Raw genomic sequence first — 16,298 nt, forward strand, 5'->3', positions numbered from 1 at the left:
TAAAATCCTTTCCCCTCATTGGGTATAGACCGATTCATTAGCTCCTTGTGGTTTGAAATTAGTTTGTCTGCAGTGATGCTAACTTGATCGTACCTCTCTCCCTCCCTCCTCTCTCCCCTCTCTCATCTCCCTCCACCACACACACCCACCCCCACACCCCCACATCACTTGAAAAAGTATTCCTGAACTCAGAATAAAAGCACCGTGGCTCCCACTTGCTGGAGGAAAGACAGTCTTGAATGCAAGTTCACCGTTCATTCCAGAATGGTACAGAATGCTTCCTTCCTGAGATTTTAGTTGATTCTTACTATTGGTGGCTGACTACCAGAGTGAAAACAGCTGACGTTAGCCTTAGTAACGGTCTCTCTGGCACAGAAATGTGTGAGGTAAGTAATGCAGATCAGGTGACTGGAGGGTGAGGAGGAGCTGCCCGTGTGGAGATGAGACCTGGCAAGATGGACCGGTCAGTCACCCAGCGTGTGTTAGGAGATGGTGGTCAGGCGTCCACACTTGTCAGGGATTTGTCTGGCTGCATCACCTTAGAGCTAAATTGAGTGTCCTGTAAACTCCAGACTGCTCACAGCCAGGAAACAGCCTTTCCCATTGTCATCACTGAGGCTCGTGAGCGTGAGCTGATTTTGAGAATGTTCCAGGGACAGTCAAAACACGGAGTCTTCCAGGGTCTCAAATCCAGCCTCCTCCACATAACTTATGACTTCAGTTTCACTGGAACCAGTTTTCTGCAAAACAAATAATCCTTCCTTAGATGTTTTCTAGAGAACTTTTCCATTCTTTGAATTTCTTTACAGTTGGTTTCAAGTCATTTTGCTCTTAAAAATAGTAAATGTTCACTGAAGAAAATATGGAAATGAAGTAGGAAGAAGACCAAAAAACACCCATAAACTTACCTCCCAAGCACAGTCCACTGTCTCTTCAGCCCTTTTCTCTAGCTGTTCAGTTATCTTTGCAGTTACATGAAGAGCTTTATAAGTTGAGTGCTTTCTGTGCAGCTTCGTATCATATTTTGAGTTACTTACGGCCGGCCCTCTGTGTCCACGGGTTTGACTCTTTTCTATAAGAGGCTCTAGCACCTGCGGACTTTGGTACCCTCAGGATCTCCTGGAGCCATTCCCCCTGCAGATGCTGAAGCATGATTGTATGTTTTTTGGCTGTGTCATTTTGAATAGCCTCATCATACACTATCCAAAGTTCACTATAGTCTTCCCCTAAATTGGGGTATTGTGTCCTATTTTGGCTATTATAAATAATGCTAATATTAATTATAAAATTCGTGACCAAAAATAAACTTCCTGTAAGAGATCATATTCCTCCACCTTCTTTACTCATTCAGTGTATTTCTTTTTCATATTTTTAATTGAAGTATATTTGATTTACAATGTAGTGCTAATTTCTGCTTCACAGCAAAATGATTCAGTTATAAAATATATGTTGTTTTTTATATTGTTTTCCATTATGCTTATCACAGGATATTGAATACAGTACCCTGTGCTATATGTTAGGGCCTTATTTTTCCATTCTAAATGTAACCGTTTGTATCTACCAACACTAGTCTCCCAGCCCATCCATCTCCCTCATCTCCTCCCTCTCCCTAAAGTCTTTTCTCTATGTATATGAGACTGTTTCTGTCTTGTAAATAGGTTTATATGTGCCATAGTCTAGATTCCACGGGTAAGTAACATCATATGAGATTTCTCTGTTTCTTACTTCACGTAGTATGTTAATCTCCGGTTACATCCATGTTGCTGCAGATGGCATTATTTCATTCTTTTCTATGGCTGGATAGTATTCCATTGTACATGTGTTCCACATCTTCTTTATCCAGTCATCTGTCGATGGGCATTAGGTTGCTCCCATGTCTTGGCTATTGTAAGTCACGCTGCTATGAACATAGGGGTGCATGCGTCATTTTGGATTAAGAATCTTGTCTGGATATATGCCCAGGAGTGAGATTGCCAGATCATGTGGTAAGTCTATGTTTAGTTTTCTAAGGAACCTCCATACTTCTTTTGACAGTCTGTACCAACCTGCAAGTCCCACCAACAATGTAGAAGTCATTCAGCATGTTGTTCATACCTGCTCTGCACTGGCACAGGAGCCAGGTGGGCTGTGGTCCATAGGGTCGCAAAGAGTTGAACACAACTGAAACGACTTGGCACGACTCTGCACTGGATACCATGTGACGCGTTGAATACGCAGTGATGAACCAAGCAGCCATGTGCTCTGCCTTATGTACTTGGAGTGGTTTGTGATCTACTTAATCTTGGAAGGAACTCTCTCCAGTTGCCAGTGTTGAAACAAAGAATGGCTGGAAACCAGTCTTTAACAAATGGAATGCTTAGAATAAGAGTGTTGTGTGTGTTTTTTTTTTTTAAGTGGGCCTTTTTTATTGTTCAGCCAGCTCATCCCCTTCCTTGCTTCCTCCCTCTCCTTCCCTGAGTCTCTTGAGTGTAAAAAAACTAATTTCTGACTCAGGTCTGGACAAGCAAAAATGTGTGTAATGGCCTCTCTGGGATGGTAGCCACCCTTGAAGCCCAGGACTCTGGGTACCAGCATCAAGTTCAGAGGAGCCAGCAGTGATGTAGAGCAGAGGGTTTCCTTTCCCATCGGTGGAAGGCTTCCTGGTGGTTTGTCAATAGCTCTAAAGGGCCCCCTCATTGTCATTGTAGCAGAGGCCCCCAAAGTGGACTGGACAGGCTGTGCTTTGGGAGGGCGAGGCTGGGACGCTGCTGTCTGGGGCCCAGCCCTGTTCCGCTCTGTCCTGAGTCACCTGTCCCCCAGGGGGAGGATGTGGGTGGTCGAACTGACAGCAGAAGGCAGGCTTCATTCTCCCAACTCTCCCTGCTCCTCCTCAACCCCTCAGCCTGCTCCCCCCTCCTCTCCACCCCCACTCACAGATCTGCTTTTCACCTGGCACACTGCAGTGTGGAGGAGGGAACGGCCACCCACTCCAGTATTCTTGCCTGGAAAATGGACAGAGGAGCCCGGTGGGCTGCAGTCCGTGGAGTCAGAAAGAGTCAGATATGACTTAGTGACACGTGCGTACACACATACACACTCACTCTCTCGCTCACACTCACCACCACCCCAAATGTAAGAGGAGAGCGTATTGTCCAGAGGAGCAGCCTGGCAGTGATGGGCTCTGCCATGAATCCTTTGCTTCTTCTGAAATCAACCTGTCTACCTGGAATTGTTCCTTTTGCATACATGACTTGATGTTAATTAACAACAAACTGTACACTTACACAGTAAACTGTTAAGCCTGTTTCTTTTACCAGCCTCAGAATATGCAAGGAAATTTTGGGGGTCCTGAAGGGAAATGAGATACCAGCAGTAATATGTGCCATTAAGAGCCCAGGACAAACAACTTGAGTCTGCTGCTTAAACCACGGGTGCTTTCCAGGCATGAGTGTGCCAGTCAGAAGGGACCCACATGAAGCCAAACAACTTTCCCAGGGGCCACACTCACCTTCCAGAAAAGCTGTGGGTTATCAAGAGCAAGCCAGAGGGTGCCCTGGTAAGGGAGACGACAGGGGTGGAGCTGAGCGCAGGCATGGGTCTTGGGCCAGCCTTGATCCTCTGCTTCACTGGGTCAGTAACTATCATAGGCTCAGTCATCCCAGACACCCAGACTACAACTTTAAAGATCACTGCTCCCTGCAGTGAGCCATTTTGGTGAGTGTCTGATCAACTCATCCCCTACAACTAGTCACCAGTTGACTTTCCAGCCATGAGTCACTTTATAAAAGAGAAAACTAAATTTGTTAAGAAAACTCCTTGATGAGGGTCTGCAGTCTACAGCCCATGGACTGAGTCTGGCTCATTGCCTGCTTTTGTAAATAAAGTTTTATTGTCCAGAGCTATTTGTATATTGTAGTTGCTTTCACAGTATGATGACTGCGTGATAAACATTTGGCCCTTAAATATATACTATCTTGCTCTTTATAGAAAGTCCCCTGGCCCCTAATGTAAATATCCATTGAGTTTAAGGACAGATTTGACAAGCAACTGAACATCAATACACTGAGCAGCACAAGACCTTGGTGACAGAAGTTAAAATCTAAATAAATAAGGTGAGATGTTGTGTTTACAGATTGAAAGACTCATTACTGGTAAGATGTTCCTTCTCTCTAAAATCACTTGATCAGGATCCCAGCAGCCTTTTTTGTTGAAATTGATAAACTGTCTCTGAAGCTTGTGCTAAGTTACTTCATTTGTGTCTGACTCTGTGTGACCCCATGGATTGTAGCCTGCCAGGCTCCTTTGTCCATTGGATTCTCCAGGCAAGAATACTGGCGTGTGTTGCCATGCCTTATGAAAATAAAAAGGACTTGGAATAACCAAAACAACTTTGAACAGTCTGTTTGGAAGTTTTAAACTACCTGGTCTCCAGGTTTACAAGCTTCAGTTTCAAGACAGTGTTGTACTGGCATACAGATAGACAGTAATCGAGAAATAGACACACATACGCATGGGCAGCTTATTGTCAGCAAAGACACCAAGGCAATTCACTTTTCCCACTTGATGCTAGAACAATTGAACACATGTTGATAAGTGAGTGAGTGGTTACACCTAAGTGCTCTGAGTGCATAAATGGCACCTACAAAAACATATTTGGGGAAGTCATTTGCCTGCTCTATGGTTCTCTATATTTAGAAGCTAGGGAAAATTCCTCTGAAAAACTTAGGGGTACTCAGGGGCAGAAACATGAATTCTTAAAATGTCAGAGTTAAACAGGTCATTGGACGCATCTATGCCTGTTACTGTACAGAAAAGGAAGTCAAATCTCATGGGGTTGAAGGAATTGCCCAAGGTCAGTTAAAAGATGGCTGATAGAAAATTTCATGTTTTCTGACTGGTGAGGACCTTCATAATTGAGTGGGGCCTTTGCAATATTCAGAGATTGTAATGAACATGTATTAAAACAATCAGCCAAAGAGCAGAGTGACTAAAGCAATATGAAGACATCTGGCCTCCTGGGTAAAAGCCCTTTCTTGTAACATGGAAAACGAGTGGCTCAGTGACAGGACCTATTGGTCCCTGGGCAGATATGACATTAGAGAACCTTCAGTATTACCTCATTGTTGATGATTACAAAGAAATCGTTAATATTACTTTTTGGCACTGGAACAGGTGGAAACAACTTGGTCCATAAGTGGCATCTGAAAACAGAGTAAAGGAGGGAGACAGATGAGCAAAAGCCACCTTTCTTGTGCTTTAGTAGCTGCTCTAAACAGTGACCTGGTTAATCCCCAAACCTGCCAATTTGTAAATTCAAAATCTTCATCGACGAAAACCTCCAAGTACCTACTTGGTAATAATAGTTGAAGAATGTAGGGGTGCTGCAAGGCTTTGCTGTGACTTCTGATCCAAGAACGACAAATGACACCTGCTTCATGTCGGTACGTGTTGTCAGCCCTGATTTCTGACAGCGAGGGGCATCACGTGTGCGGGCTTCCAGGTCATTTGTGTTCTTTTGCTTCCTTGACTGTCTTCCACTGTCGTCCGCCTGTGATGCTGACGCACCCTTCCTCCTATGTAGGGCTCTCGGTCTACTTTTTTTCTCTTTTCTGAACTGCCGCCGCCACCCCCACCACCCCTCGGTATAGATGCCATCTTATATAATGTTTAAAATAGTGAAGCTGTTTAAGATAAGTCATTTTCTTTATTAAGGGTTGTTGTTGTTTTTTTTTGATATGGACCATTTTTTAAGTATTTAGCTTGTTACAATATTGCTTCTTTAAAAAAAAAATGTTTTAGTTTTCTGACTATGAGGCATGTGGGATCTTAGCTCACTCATCAGGAATCATACCCACACCGCCTGCACTGGAAGGCAAAGTCTTAACCACTGGACCTCCAGGGAAGTCCCCTAAAAGTCATTTTCTAAACTATGAAAAAGCTAAGGTAGAATATGTTCTGCAGCCTCCTCAGTGGCACTTGGCCTTCCTGGACGCCAGAGGGTGGAGAAGTTCCTTCGGGGGCTTTGGCAGGCTCTAGGGTTGGTTGCCACATCTGCAAGATCTGTAGAATCCGGGAACGATCGGCAGCTCTGGGGCCAGATAACAGAAGGGCCAGGCTAGGACTCGATACCTCATAATTGGGGATCATAACACAGGAGGCACTGTGGTGACTTCAGCATCCAGTGGGCTGCCTTCCTTTCCCTGAGATGTAACAGACGTCCCAAGGACTGAGTGGAAGACAGTCAAGGAAGCAAAAGAACACAAATGTGAAACCTTCACAGAAATTAGCAGACTGTCGGCAAATTCAAGAAGGGGACATCCAGCAACTGAGGCTATATTGAGCTCTTTCCATTTTCTGTAAATCACCTGTTTCCCAGTTTTTTCTTTAGTCCACACTCATCTTGGAAAGGCTGTCCAGGAAGACACAGAAATACTGTAGACTCCACCTGATAACAAGAGCCCTCCATCCAGTGGATGCCTGGCAAGAATGTAATTCAATATTCAGATCCCAGGGAAAGCACCCTAAATAAAAAGAATACCTACATTCTGCAGATGAGTGAGAAAATTAACAAGATGAAGCAGATGGTCATCATAACTGCAATAAGGAACCACTCTGTCCAGGGCTTCTTATCATCCTTCCCTAATGAAAAAAGAAAGAAAAATCAGAACTAGAATTAGCAGTAGGTAAGAGAAATGACTACAGTAGGACGTCAAGAGGCTTGAGTCTGAGTTGCAGGTGCTGCGTGATGCTTAACTTTCCCGAGTCTTAGGTTTCTTACCTGTAAAGGGTAGCAGGCATCTCACAGAGCTGATATGAGAGTGAAATAAAACAATGGCAATGAGACCAGTTTTAATCTTAAAACATTATTTAATCACTGAACAGGTATTTATGGGATATATTCTAGGTAATATTCCACCTGGATCTTGGCATTTAGTGCTTTGGGTGAGTCATAAGGATTTTAGATGAAAAAACTGTAAAAATGTAAGCCTAATCAGTAACCTAATTGCATTGCAATCAAAGTATCTTACAAAGTTGGACTTTTAGAGCAAGTAGAGTATGGAATAATACTTGTACGTAACAACAAAGGTATCAAACTCACTTGAAAGTACTTTACAATCTTGTTCAGTTGCCAAGTTGTGTCCGACTGTCTGTGACCCCATGGACTGCATCACACCAGGCTTCCCTGACCTCCAGTGTCTCCCAGAGTTTGCTTATATTCATGTCCATTGAGTCAGTGATATTATCTAACCATCTTATCCTCTCCCACCCTCTAGTCCTCAATCTTTCCCAGCATTTATAGTCTTACAATTTACAATCTAAATTGTTCTCAAAGCAGGTGTTGGAATCATATCCATTTCACAGATAGGGACGTAGATGCTAACTGCCCTGATTCAGTACAGAAAGTGTAAATGGCATCCGACTCAAGTTAAATTTCCTTCTAATCTACATTCAGGGGGTAGATCTTTCTATGGGCTTTAATGATAGCTTTGGGGTGTGTGTGTGTGTGTGTGTTTTCATTTAAGGTACTGGAAATGCATTCAAGAAAAACCAAATGGTGTTTAGGGAATAATCTGCTTACTAAACTTCCTGATTCATTTTTAGAGAAGATGAAAATATCGAGTTATCTCTTGAATATACTGGCCCTTCTGTGTTTGTTTATTCCTTTTTGCACCCATCTAGTCAATATCTTTTGAGCTCCTGTTGTGTATTGGACTCTATACACCTTGCCAGGTGACAGGGTTAAAAGAACCCATTTGAGACTTCTCTTCCTGCAGTTGAGGGAAGAACTCGCTAAGTAAATAAAGACACAGGTAATTAAGTGACAGCAGCTCTAAATACAGGGGTGAGACAGACACACCTCACCGGAAGGTCCTAATCCTCAGTTTGCCATTAACAGTTGCTTTTATAAAATGAGGAGTAAATGTAAGTGCAATTTTCAAGTCCTTGTAAATATCTTAAGACTTGGGAAAAAACCCCAAATACATAAAACTCAAATCTTTCAAGGTGTCAGGATGGAGAGATGTCTTGAGGATTTAATGCTCGTGATTCCAGTGTTCCCTTGATCTCTTGCGCAATTTTTTTTTTTTTTGCCTCCTGAGAACTCTTACTTGGGGTTGATCCTCTACCTCCCAAAAGCTTTAATCTCGCCTCCTTCATCTTTCCCCTTCTGCTTTCAAATATTCATAGAACCCTTTATCTTGAATAAGCCATTACTTTGCTCTGCAGTCTCTCTCAGTGATCATCAAATACCGTCTTACTTTATTTCCTAGACTCATTTGTTGAATAAGAAATTGAGGCAGCTTCTCATTTTCCCATCTCAGAAACCACTTTTTAAAATCCTGGATGACTTCCTCCTGGTTGAAGCCAAAGAATGGTTGGTTTCTTTTTGCAGCTTTATCTTCCCTGACCTTCCTCTGAATTTCAGACTTGATGGTTATTCCCACCTGGAAACCAAGCCACTGAATCCTCCACCCAAATCTTCCTCTGCTTCAGTATAATTTCCTTCCCTCCTTCTTAATTTCAGCTGGCCCTCTCAACCTTGATCTCTTGGTGTTTTTCCACTGTGATCTATTCTTTGAACTTTGAAAAGTTTGTTGAGCACAGCTTCATCTTTTAATTCCGTGGCTGCTTCTCCTGCATCTTTATTCCTGCCCATCTCTTGGTCTGGATCTGAGATTGCCCATAGGTGGACCCCACTGGGATGTGCCTCAAAGCTGACTACATACAAAACTAAACTCACACCCTTCTTTGCATCAAAGCAGCTTCCCTCATGACCCCTCCGTTTGGTCTTCACTCTTCCAAGTTCCCAAACTGGAGTCCTTGGAAGTTCCTTTGATTCTCCTCAGTCACTGTAGACCCCCACCTCCTTTCCTCACTGGTTCTGTTTACATCAGTGCCTCACACCCAGCCATAAGTGCGAGAGGCATGCTCTTGTCTGTGGCTCAGCTTATGCCAGTGCATCACGCAACCAGGATTATGAGAGGCATGCTCTTGTCTATGCCTTTGCCTAGTCTTGTGAAGGTGGCCATTCCGGACCTCAGCTTCCTCATTTGTAAAAACAAGGGAGTTGAAGTAGGCCCCTTAAGAATGCTCTCAATCCAGCACATTTCCTGGTACCCTGAGTCAGTCTAGGGCACCATCATTTTGTGTATCCTGATCTCTCACATAATTAATTTTAGTATATTTTCATTGGTGAAAGTAGTAGAAAACAAAAGAGAAAAGTCAGCAGTAACCGGCAGTCACCAATAGGTTATTTTCTATACACATTTTTACATTCACTTTTTAGGTACCGGACACTCTCCAAAGGGCTTCAGTTGAATTCTCAAAGCAGCGCTGGAGGGTGGGGAGTGCTGTCCACATCTGATGGATGGAGGAGCTGCCGCAGAGATTGGCGGAGTCAGGGAGCCAGGGGAGGAGCCAGGACTTGCTGAGCGGCTGTGCTCTTAACCAGAGTGCAGGGACCCCGTCCCCCAGACCCAGAATACACTGCACGGGCAGGCGCCTCGCAGAACCCATCCTAAACAGCTGCCCGCTGTGCAGCACTGTCAGCGTCCTCTTCCCGAGATGCCACTTCCCTGCAGGGCAGCCCTGCTGCGCTGCTGCTCAGTTCCCGGAGGCGGCTGCGTTCTCAGGCTGTGTCTCCAGGAGGAGGAGGCTGCCCTGCGTGCCGCTACTCCTGTGGTTCCCCAGGCTTTAGTCGGGACCGAATCACTTGGAGTGATTCACTCTGACCATGGCATGTAAAAAGTTTCATGTGATGACAGCTATTTTACACACCGGCAGTAGCCATGGTTTGTAAAATGATGAAAAACAGAGGCTCAGAAAGACAAACCTTTTGTTTTCCCAAGTACCACAGAGACTCAGTTGTTCTAGGATCAGTATTCAGTTCTCTGGGTTGTCACCAAGTGTCCTGTTAAACCTAGTTTTTACTGCACATGGCTACTATAAAGAGCAACTGGGATGAACTAGAATACCATCAAATCAAATAGTGTCTCACTTTATTTCCCACTCTGATTTCATGAATAAGGGACCCTGTCTGCCTCACTGCCCCGTTTCTGAAGCTCACCGTTCCACACAGTAAGCCGTTACACAAGTCCCCTGACAAGCACATTCAGAAATTTCACACTAGTCCACATGGGATCTAAATTTAGCAAGGGTTATGTCAGGAGCAGACTTCTTCCTGTTTTCAGTGGGTTAGACAGGTGAAACTGAAGTCCTGCAGGAAGCCTGAGCAGTGTTGTAAATATTATCAGCGTGGCACACTGGGTCCCATTGGCGTCTCAGTTGTGCCACTCACTGCAAGCAGTGTGTCAGGTCCCGATAAGAGTGCCGTTTACTTGTGAATGTGGTTACACAAGTCTTTTCAGTTAAACTACTGTCTTGCTGTTCACTTCAGTACTTGCATTAATAAGTGAAGATGCTCTCTGAATTAGCAAAATTTAGAGAGACAACTGATTTTATTTCCTTTGATATAAAAGTTGGTGATGCCTGCAGGGTGAGAAGCAGTCATGGTTCCTGCCTGGAAGAGGTGGCCCTTGAGTCACTTCCCCCTCCTGGCTTCTGCAGTGTCCCAGCTTTGTTTTAGAACCAATCCTTGACCATCACCTGAGGACAGAACTAACCCAGACAGCAGAGCTGAGGTCAGCTTTTCTTCAGAGAAAACCTAAACTGGCAGATAAATTTAGTGCAGGAGAAAGTGTTCACATATTCACTACCAAATGAAAACTGCCTGGGGATTATCTAATGTTACCTGATTTTTTCATGCAAAAATGAGTTGAGAATCAGTTATGTGACTAAATGAATTAAAGACAGCACCTACTCTGACTTCACTGAAAGTTGAGTAGGGGAACAGTCCCCACTCACAGTATACATCCTTCGGGTCAAAATGAAGAATTTTACTTCTGTAAAAGTTCAGAGGCCCCTCGGTACATCATTCATTTGAATTCGGGGTCTCTGACATTGGAAATTCTCTGAGGAACAAGTATTTCCAGGTAACTTGAATCTTTTCTCTGACTCAAGAATGACTTGTGTGCCATTGAAACAGAAGCCACAGATGTTTCTTTTCAAGAGATTGGTGACCACTGTTTGGTTATGCAGAGGTGAGCTTTACAAAGAGGAAGTGGCAGAGCCTGTCCTGCTCAGGAGGAGAAGCAGTTTAGGCTCTGCGCCTTATTCCAGGATGTTCTCCCAATATTGGCAACTTGGAGCGTTTGGGAGCACAGGCTGCCTGGTTTCTGGTGACCTTGGCATCTTTAGTTTCTGACATCTCACCCATTCAGCCTGGAGAATGAGGGAGCTAAGGAAATCTCTGCACGTGTTGTATGACCTGGGAGTGAATGGTGGGAAAGGGAGAGGTAGGATGGTGGTTGAAGAGACCCAGACCCTGGACTCACAGGTCCCAGCTCTGCCTCTGGCTGCTCTCAGAGCTTTGTCAAATCTTCCCCCTGCTGGTGCTCTAGCCCCACTTGTTCTTAAATTCTGTGATCTTTATGGTTCAGACTGATAACTCTTAGACAGTCAGTTTGATTTGGAGGCCTGTTCCACCCTGAAGCTCTTCATACGAGCATGACTTTCAGGGAGCCCATACTGATCTTGAATCTGATTTCAGTCTCAACCGTAGGTTCCAAGGGAAAAGACTAATTAGTAAATTGATGGGGCTCTTCCAGGGAAGCAGCCATATTTGTTGTCTGTTGAGCCAAAAGGCACTGGGAGGAGTTCTCGGGACATGGACAGGGCTGGATAACCGAGAGGATGCAGATTTGTTAGTGTACGAAGCCTTCTGTGCTTGCCCCTCATTGGAGGGGCAGACTGGCATCATCTGTGAAGGGGCCCCCAAGAGGGGTCACAGACTCACAATGCAAGCAGAAGTCATAAGCATGCCTTTCAGGTGGATGAGCTTTCCGAGACAGCTGTCAAGTGGATTTTGAGCTTCACCTGGTTTAGGGAGACAAAAAGAGGGAAGCAACCTAGCCTTGGTGGACAGAATGTAGATAGTGCAGGACCCAGAGAAAAATGCAGAAAACTTGTACTATGGTCATCTGGGGAAACGGGGCTCAGTGACCCAAAATATGGAAAGGACATGCTTTTGGGGGGAGGTGTGCAAGGGGGTGGGTGTGTGGGTGTGTGGGTGTGGGTGTGTGTGTGTGTACTTGTATGCACTCAGGATTCCCTAGAGGGATTGCTGCCAGACTGTTGGTCTCCAGCAGAACTTGGTGAAGCTGAATGGAAAACTCTTCTTTGCCATCTTCTTCTTTGCAGACTTTTCCACACAGCACCAAGGGCTGTGTGTCTTATAGGGCCCCAGGCAACCCGGAACTTTCTTCCCTGTAAGGGGTTTTCTGGGCTTGCTCTGTCCACCTGCTAAAGCAACTGAGAGCTGTCCTCACGGAGACTTAAGAAACATAAGTGAAGCACTTTCATCTGGGTTCTCCAAATTGTGACGAGAGGTGTCCCTAAGCAGGGAGCCTTCGGGAAGATCCATCACCTGCTTTGCTCAATAGGGATAAGAACTGACTGAGTTGATTCCTGTAAAGTGATCATCACACTGCTAGTTCACAGTAGGTGTTCAATGAATCTTAGTTCTTATAACTGATTATGAGTGAATACATCATGTTCAGCAGTAAGGCACCAAGATAATTTCCCTAAATCGTCAAAGCCAGACTAAAAATCAAGTCCTGTCAGAATCCTCAAAAGATTGAGTCATAAGCTCAGGCCTGAAGGGAAAGAAAACACTGAGTATTCAGGATACTGGAGAGTAGAAGAGGGCATCAGGCATGATGGCTCTCACCCTCTGGAAGGTCTGTGTGAAAATGAACACCATGGACAGCTCATAGGAGGTATTTAGACTAGAGGAGCCTGGAGAGGTCCCCTGAAAATGTCCCCATTGCTTGGTCTGCATGGAGGCTGACCAGCTCACTAGCTGACAGGGTCACCCTTTTACTGCCGCTCGCCCCCGTGCCACCCCCCGCCTGCCTTCTGCGCGTGCACTGTGACCAGCATCACAGAAAAAGCAGGGCGTGGACCTGACCAGCATCACAAAACAAGCAGGGCGTGGGCCCAGTCCTGGGGCTGCACTCCAGGCCCTAGTCCATCACTTCTAGCTCTCACTTGGGCCAATTCCTTAACCCCTCTGCATCTCTTTTCTCACCTCTAAATCGGGAAAATCCCGTGTTTGTGCAGCTACATGAGATAAAATAAGTGAACGTGCCAGGCACAGTGCCTGCCCCAAGAGCAGGGCCCCGCCTTCCTTCCAACAGCTGGCGGGCACATCATGAGACGGAGGTCACGCACAGAAAGCTCGCGGGCAAGTCCAGCTGGTGGGGGCTGGACTTGAAAGCTAAGTGGGAACTCCCTGCTCCTGACATCTGCGGACAAGGAGAAAGCTCCCTGCTGGCCCTCCTTCAGGCCACAGGGCTGAACTGTCCTGTTCCCCCACTGGGAACAAGTAAGCAGTGGGGCTGTCAGCCTGAAAACCACAGGAGCCTGGGTGAAAGGAAGCAGTGGCCAAATCAGCCACCACATTTACCAACCCCAAATCCCCCATTTGTAAAGAAAACCTGAAATTGCCACAAGTTATATCCCCCTCAGGGAATACTGAGGGTGGGTGTTTCGTGTTATTGGGTCAGCTTTGTATTCTTCTGTTAGTTTTTGTCACTGTTGACCCAGAAGCCCACCATTTCTCCAGAACGCTTTGGAATTTGCAGAATTCATTTCCGGTGGAGAGTGAACCTGAGCCCTCTACAAGTGTCTCCCCTTCACCTTTCTCCTGCCTGGTTCGCTCCCTGTTCCAGCACAGTGTGAGGATTTAAAGAAAGACTCTGACAAATAGACTGTGCTATAGCTTTTTTTTCTTTTCTGAGTGCTGAGGGTGGAGCCAGCAAAGTGTAAAGTGAAGGAGGTGGGTTGGAGGGCCTGGGAGGGGATTTCATGTGCCCTGGGGCCGCTGTGCGGGTTTCCTCACTCATTCACAGCCCTTGAATGTCAGGTCCAAGGAAAAAGGCACTGGAGTTTCCCTGTAAGAGCCTTGCTTCCATTCCCCGCCCCTGCCCCCACCAAATCTTACTTCCCTCCCTGATTTTCTGCTTCCAGCTATTTTCATGAAGTCCTTACAGTCCTATGAGTAATAGGTCCTGTTGTAGAAGGCACCCCGAAAGACAGCTGCCATCCGTGTTTACCTTGACCGCACAGCTGAGCCATCTAAGAAGTGCAGCAAATTTTCCCCTACTCCCCTGGGTCTAAGTGCTACGCATCTCAGACCTAAAGCAATGTTTTTATTTTTAACTACATTTTAATTGGTACTTGGTACCTTTGTCTGATAGATCTGGCTTTTAGATACTGATTTCATCAAGGGCCCAGTTGTTCGTTTGAGAGGCAACTCCTGTGACTGTGGGAAAGACCCATCACTGATGTGCAAGACTCAGATCCACTGAGCCTGACCAGTGACATGGCTGGGTGAATGCACGTAACACTTTTCCATGGTAAAGGTATTACTGTAGGAAACTGTTTTTGTTATCGCTTGTTTCATGCATGACATCTGAGCTTCTGGGAAGGGAGGGAGAAGATGATGGACTTTAGAAAAGGAAAAGCCTCACTCAGACCAGGAACCCCTCAGGAGACACGGGTTTTGGTAAACAGAAGATGGCAGAGATAATAAAGGAACAGAACAATCCGGAAGTTGAGAAAGTTACAAAAGGAGAAAGAAGTGTGAAAAGTGGGAAGTTAGCTCTTCAGATAAGGCAGAGAAGCCAGTTGAGGAAGGGCAGCTGATAACAAGGGCAGATAAAATGAAACTGCTTCTTCCATCTGAGGAATAAATAAAAAGTGTTCCATGCCCTGGAAATCCCAGCATGGGAGGACAGAGTTTCAAGGCAGACCGAGAGTACCGAGAGACTGGCAGACCCCTGACCACTGTGCCCTGTGCCTCCTGACTGTGCGGTGACCTTGCCAACCGAGCTGGACAGCACTCCTGACTCTTCCATCCTCCCTTTTCCTCAATCAAAATGTATTCATCTGGCGTCCCTCTCTTGATCAAGATCCTTGGGCTCTCGTGGGTTAACTAGTCAATCGAATTTATTGCAATTAACTAATTGACTCATATCACCTATTTGAGAAAAGTATCCATTAATAGCCACTTCTTGGCTGTTTGATAACTACTGAATTATTAAATATCTCTGGGTCTCCATTTCCCTCAAATAAGGGAGGTGGACTTAATAATATCTAACAGAGAGGTGGTATTTGAGTTGGGTCTTGGCATGAAAATGGAAGGGGAGGGCTCCAGAGTGCCATTTATGAGACAAGGTAGGAGAGGAGGAAGAATGTTGGAGGAAATGAATGGAGCGGGAACACTGCCTGGTGGGCTGCAAGCAGAGCATAATTATTGCTGCATCCTCACGGGGTAAGGAAGAGCCGTGTGAAATGTCCCAGAGGAGCCTGGGCTTCCTATTAGTTTATTAATCATCTTGATGGCGATGGAGAGCCTGCATTGATTAAATTCACAAATGGTCCTAAACTGAGCAGGGGAGTAAATTCCAGAAAGGATGGATTTATAAGGTTAGTGGTAATATTAATCAGTGCATCTTCATGACCAGGGTGGCAGTAAATGAAACAAGGTTCGCCATGATGATGGCGGGGAGGCATACCTGAGGGCAAAGGATAATGAACCCAGTTCCAAACCGGGAAGCTGGTGTTCAGAAAATAATAATGGGGTGCCAGCTCTAAAGTGCAGAGTGAATAATAAATTAAAAACAAGCTTAAAATAAACTCTCATTCTAGGTCAGGATCTCTCTCAGCACTTTGGTAGGGGGCTGTCACGGCGGGGGGTAGGGGAACAGAAAGTGAAAGGCAGATTGGAAAGAACTTACAAAGGAGGAAATTCACCTGTTACAGGGAGGAAGCTGAGACCTGGGGAGGTTAGGGGTGACTGCCTAGGTTAGGGGCAGCCACTCTGTCCCCTGCAGGGGTGACAACAGATGGCCCTGCCTTCGGAGGACTAAAGTAGTCTGTCTCTCCTTACAGTCTCTGCTTACTTGGCTCATGAAATATTATCTCTGCATCTCTAACTTCAATCAGAGAGCTAGACGCTGCTACAGCCACGATGAAAACCTAGATCTCCTGATTCTTCTCTCGCTTTCTTCCTCTCTAAGTTCTAAACTCTTCACAGTCAATACTGATGAGAATTCAGAACACACACACTAAAACTTTAGAACTAGCTCCACAGCCAAGGTACCCACCATGGTCTCCAAGGTAGTTTGAGGTCCTCCAACAGCACTGAGAAAAAATAAAAATCTCTAAACCTGTGTGTGCAGTAATGTTGGGAAGAC

The 16,298-nt window shown here is 45.4% G+C and overlaps 1 protein-coding gene across 1 annotated transcript in view; it reads right to left on the bottom strand.

The window, feature by feature from the left end:
• Positions 1-215: 215 nt before the first annotated feature.
• IL5RA (interleukin 5 receptor subunit alpha) overlaps positions 216-16,298 on the bottom strand; it is a 65,143-nt gene continuing 49,060 nt past the window's right edge. Inside the window, exons 10-12 of the mRNA XM_040245961.1 lie at positions 6,522-6,618; positions 5,096-5,180; positions 216-740 (exon numbers count right to left, since the gene is read on the bottom strand). Of these exons, the coding sequence (XP_040101895.1) occupies positions 660-740; positions 5,096-5,180; positions 6,522-6,618 (263 nt within the window). The 3' untranslated portion in view covers positions 216-659. The remainder of the gene's footprint in view (positions 741-5,095; positions 5,181-6,521; positions 6,619-16,298) is intronic.

The sequence above is a fragment of the Oryx dammah genome, unplaced genomic scaffold (assembly GCF_014754425.2).
Source record: "Oryx dammah isolate SB20612 unplaced genomic scaffold, SCBI_Odam_1.1 HiC_scaffold_9, whole genome shotgun sequence".
Taxonomy (NCBI): Eukaryota; Metazoa; Chordata; class Mammalia; order Artiodactyla; family Bovidae; genus Oryx; species Oryx dammah.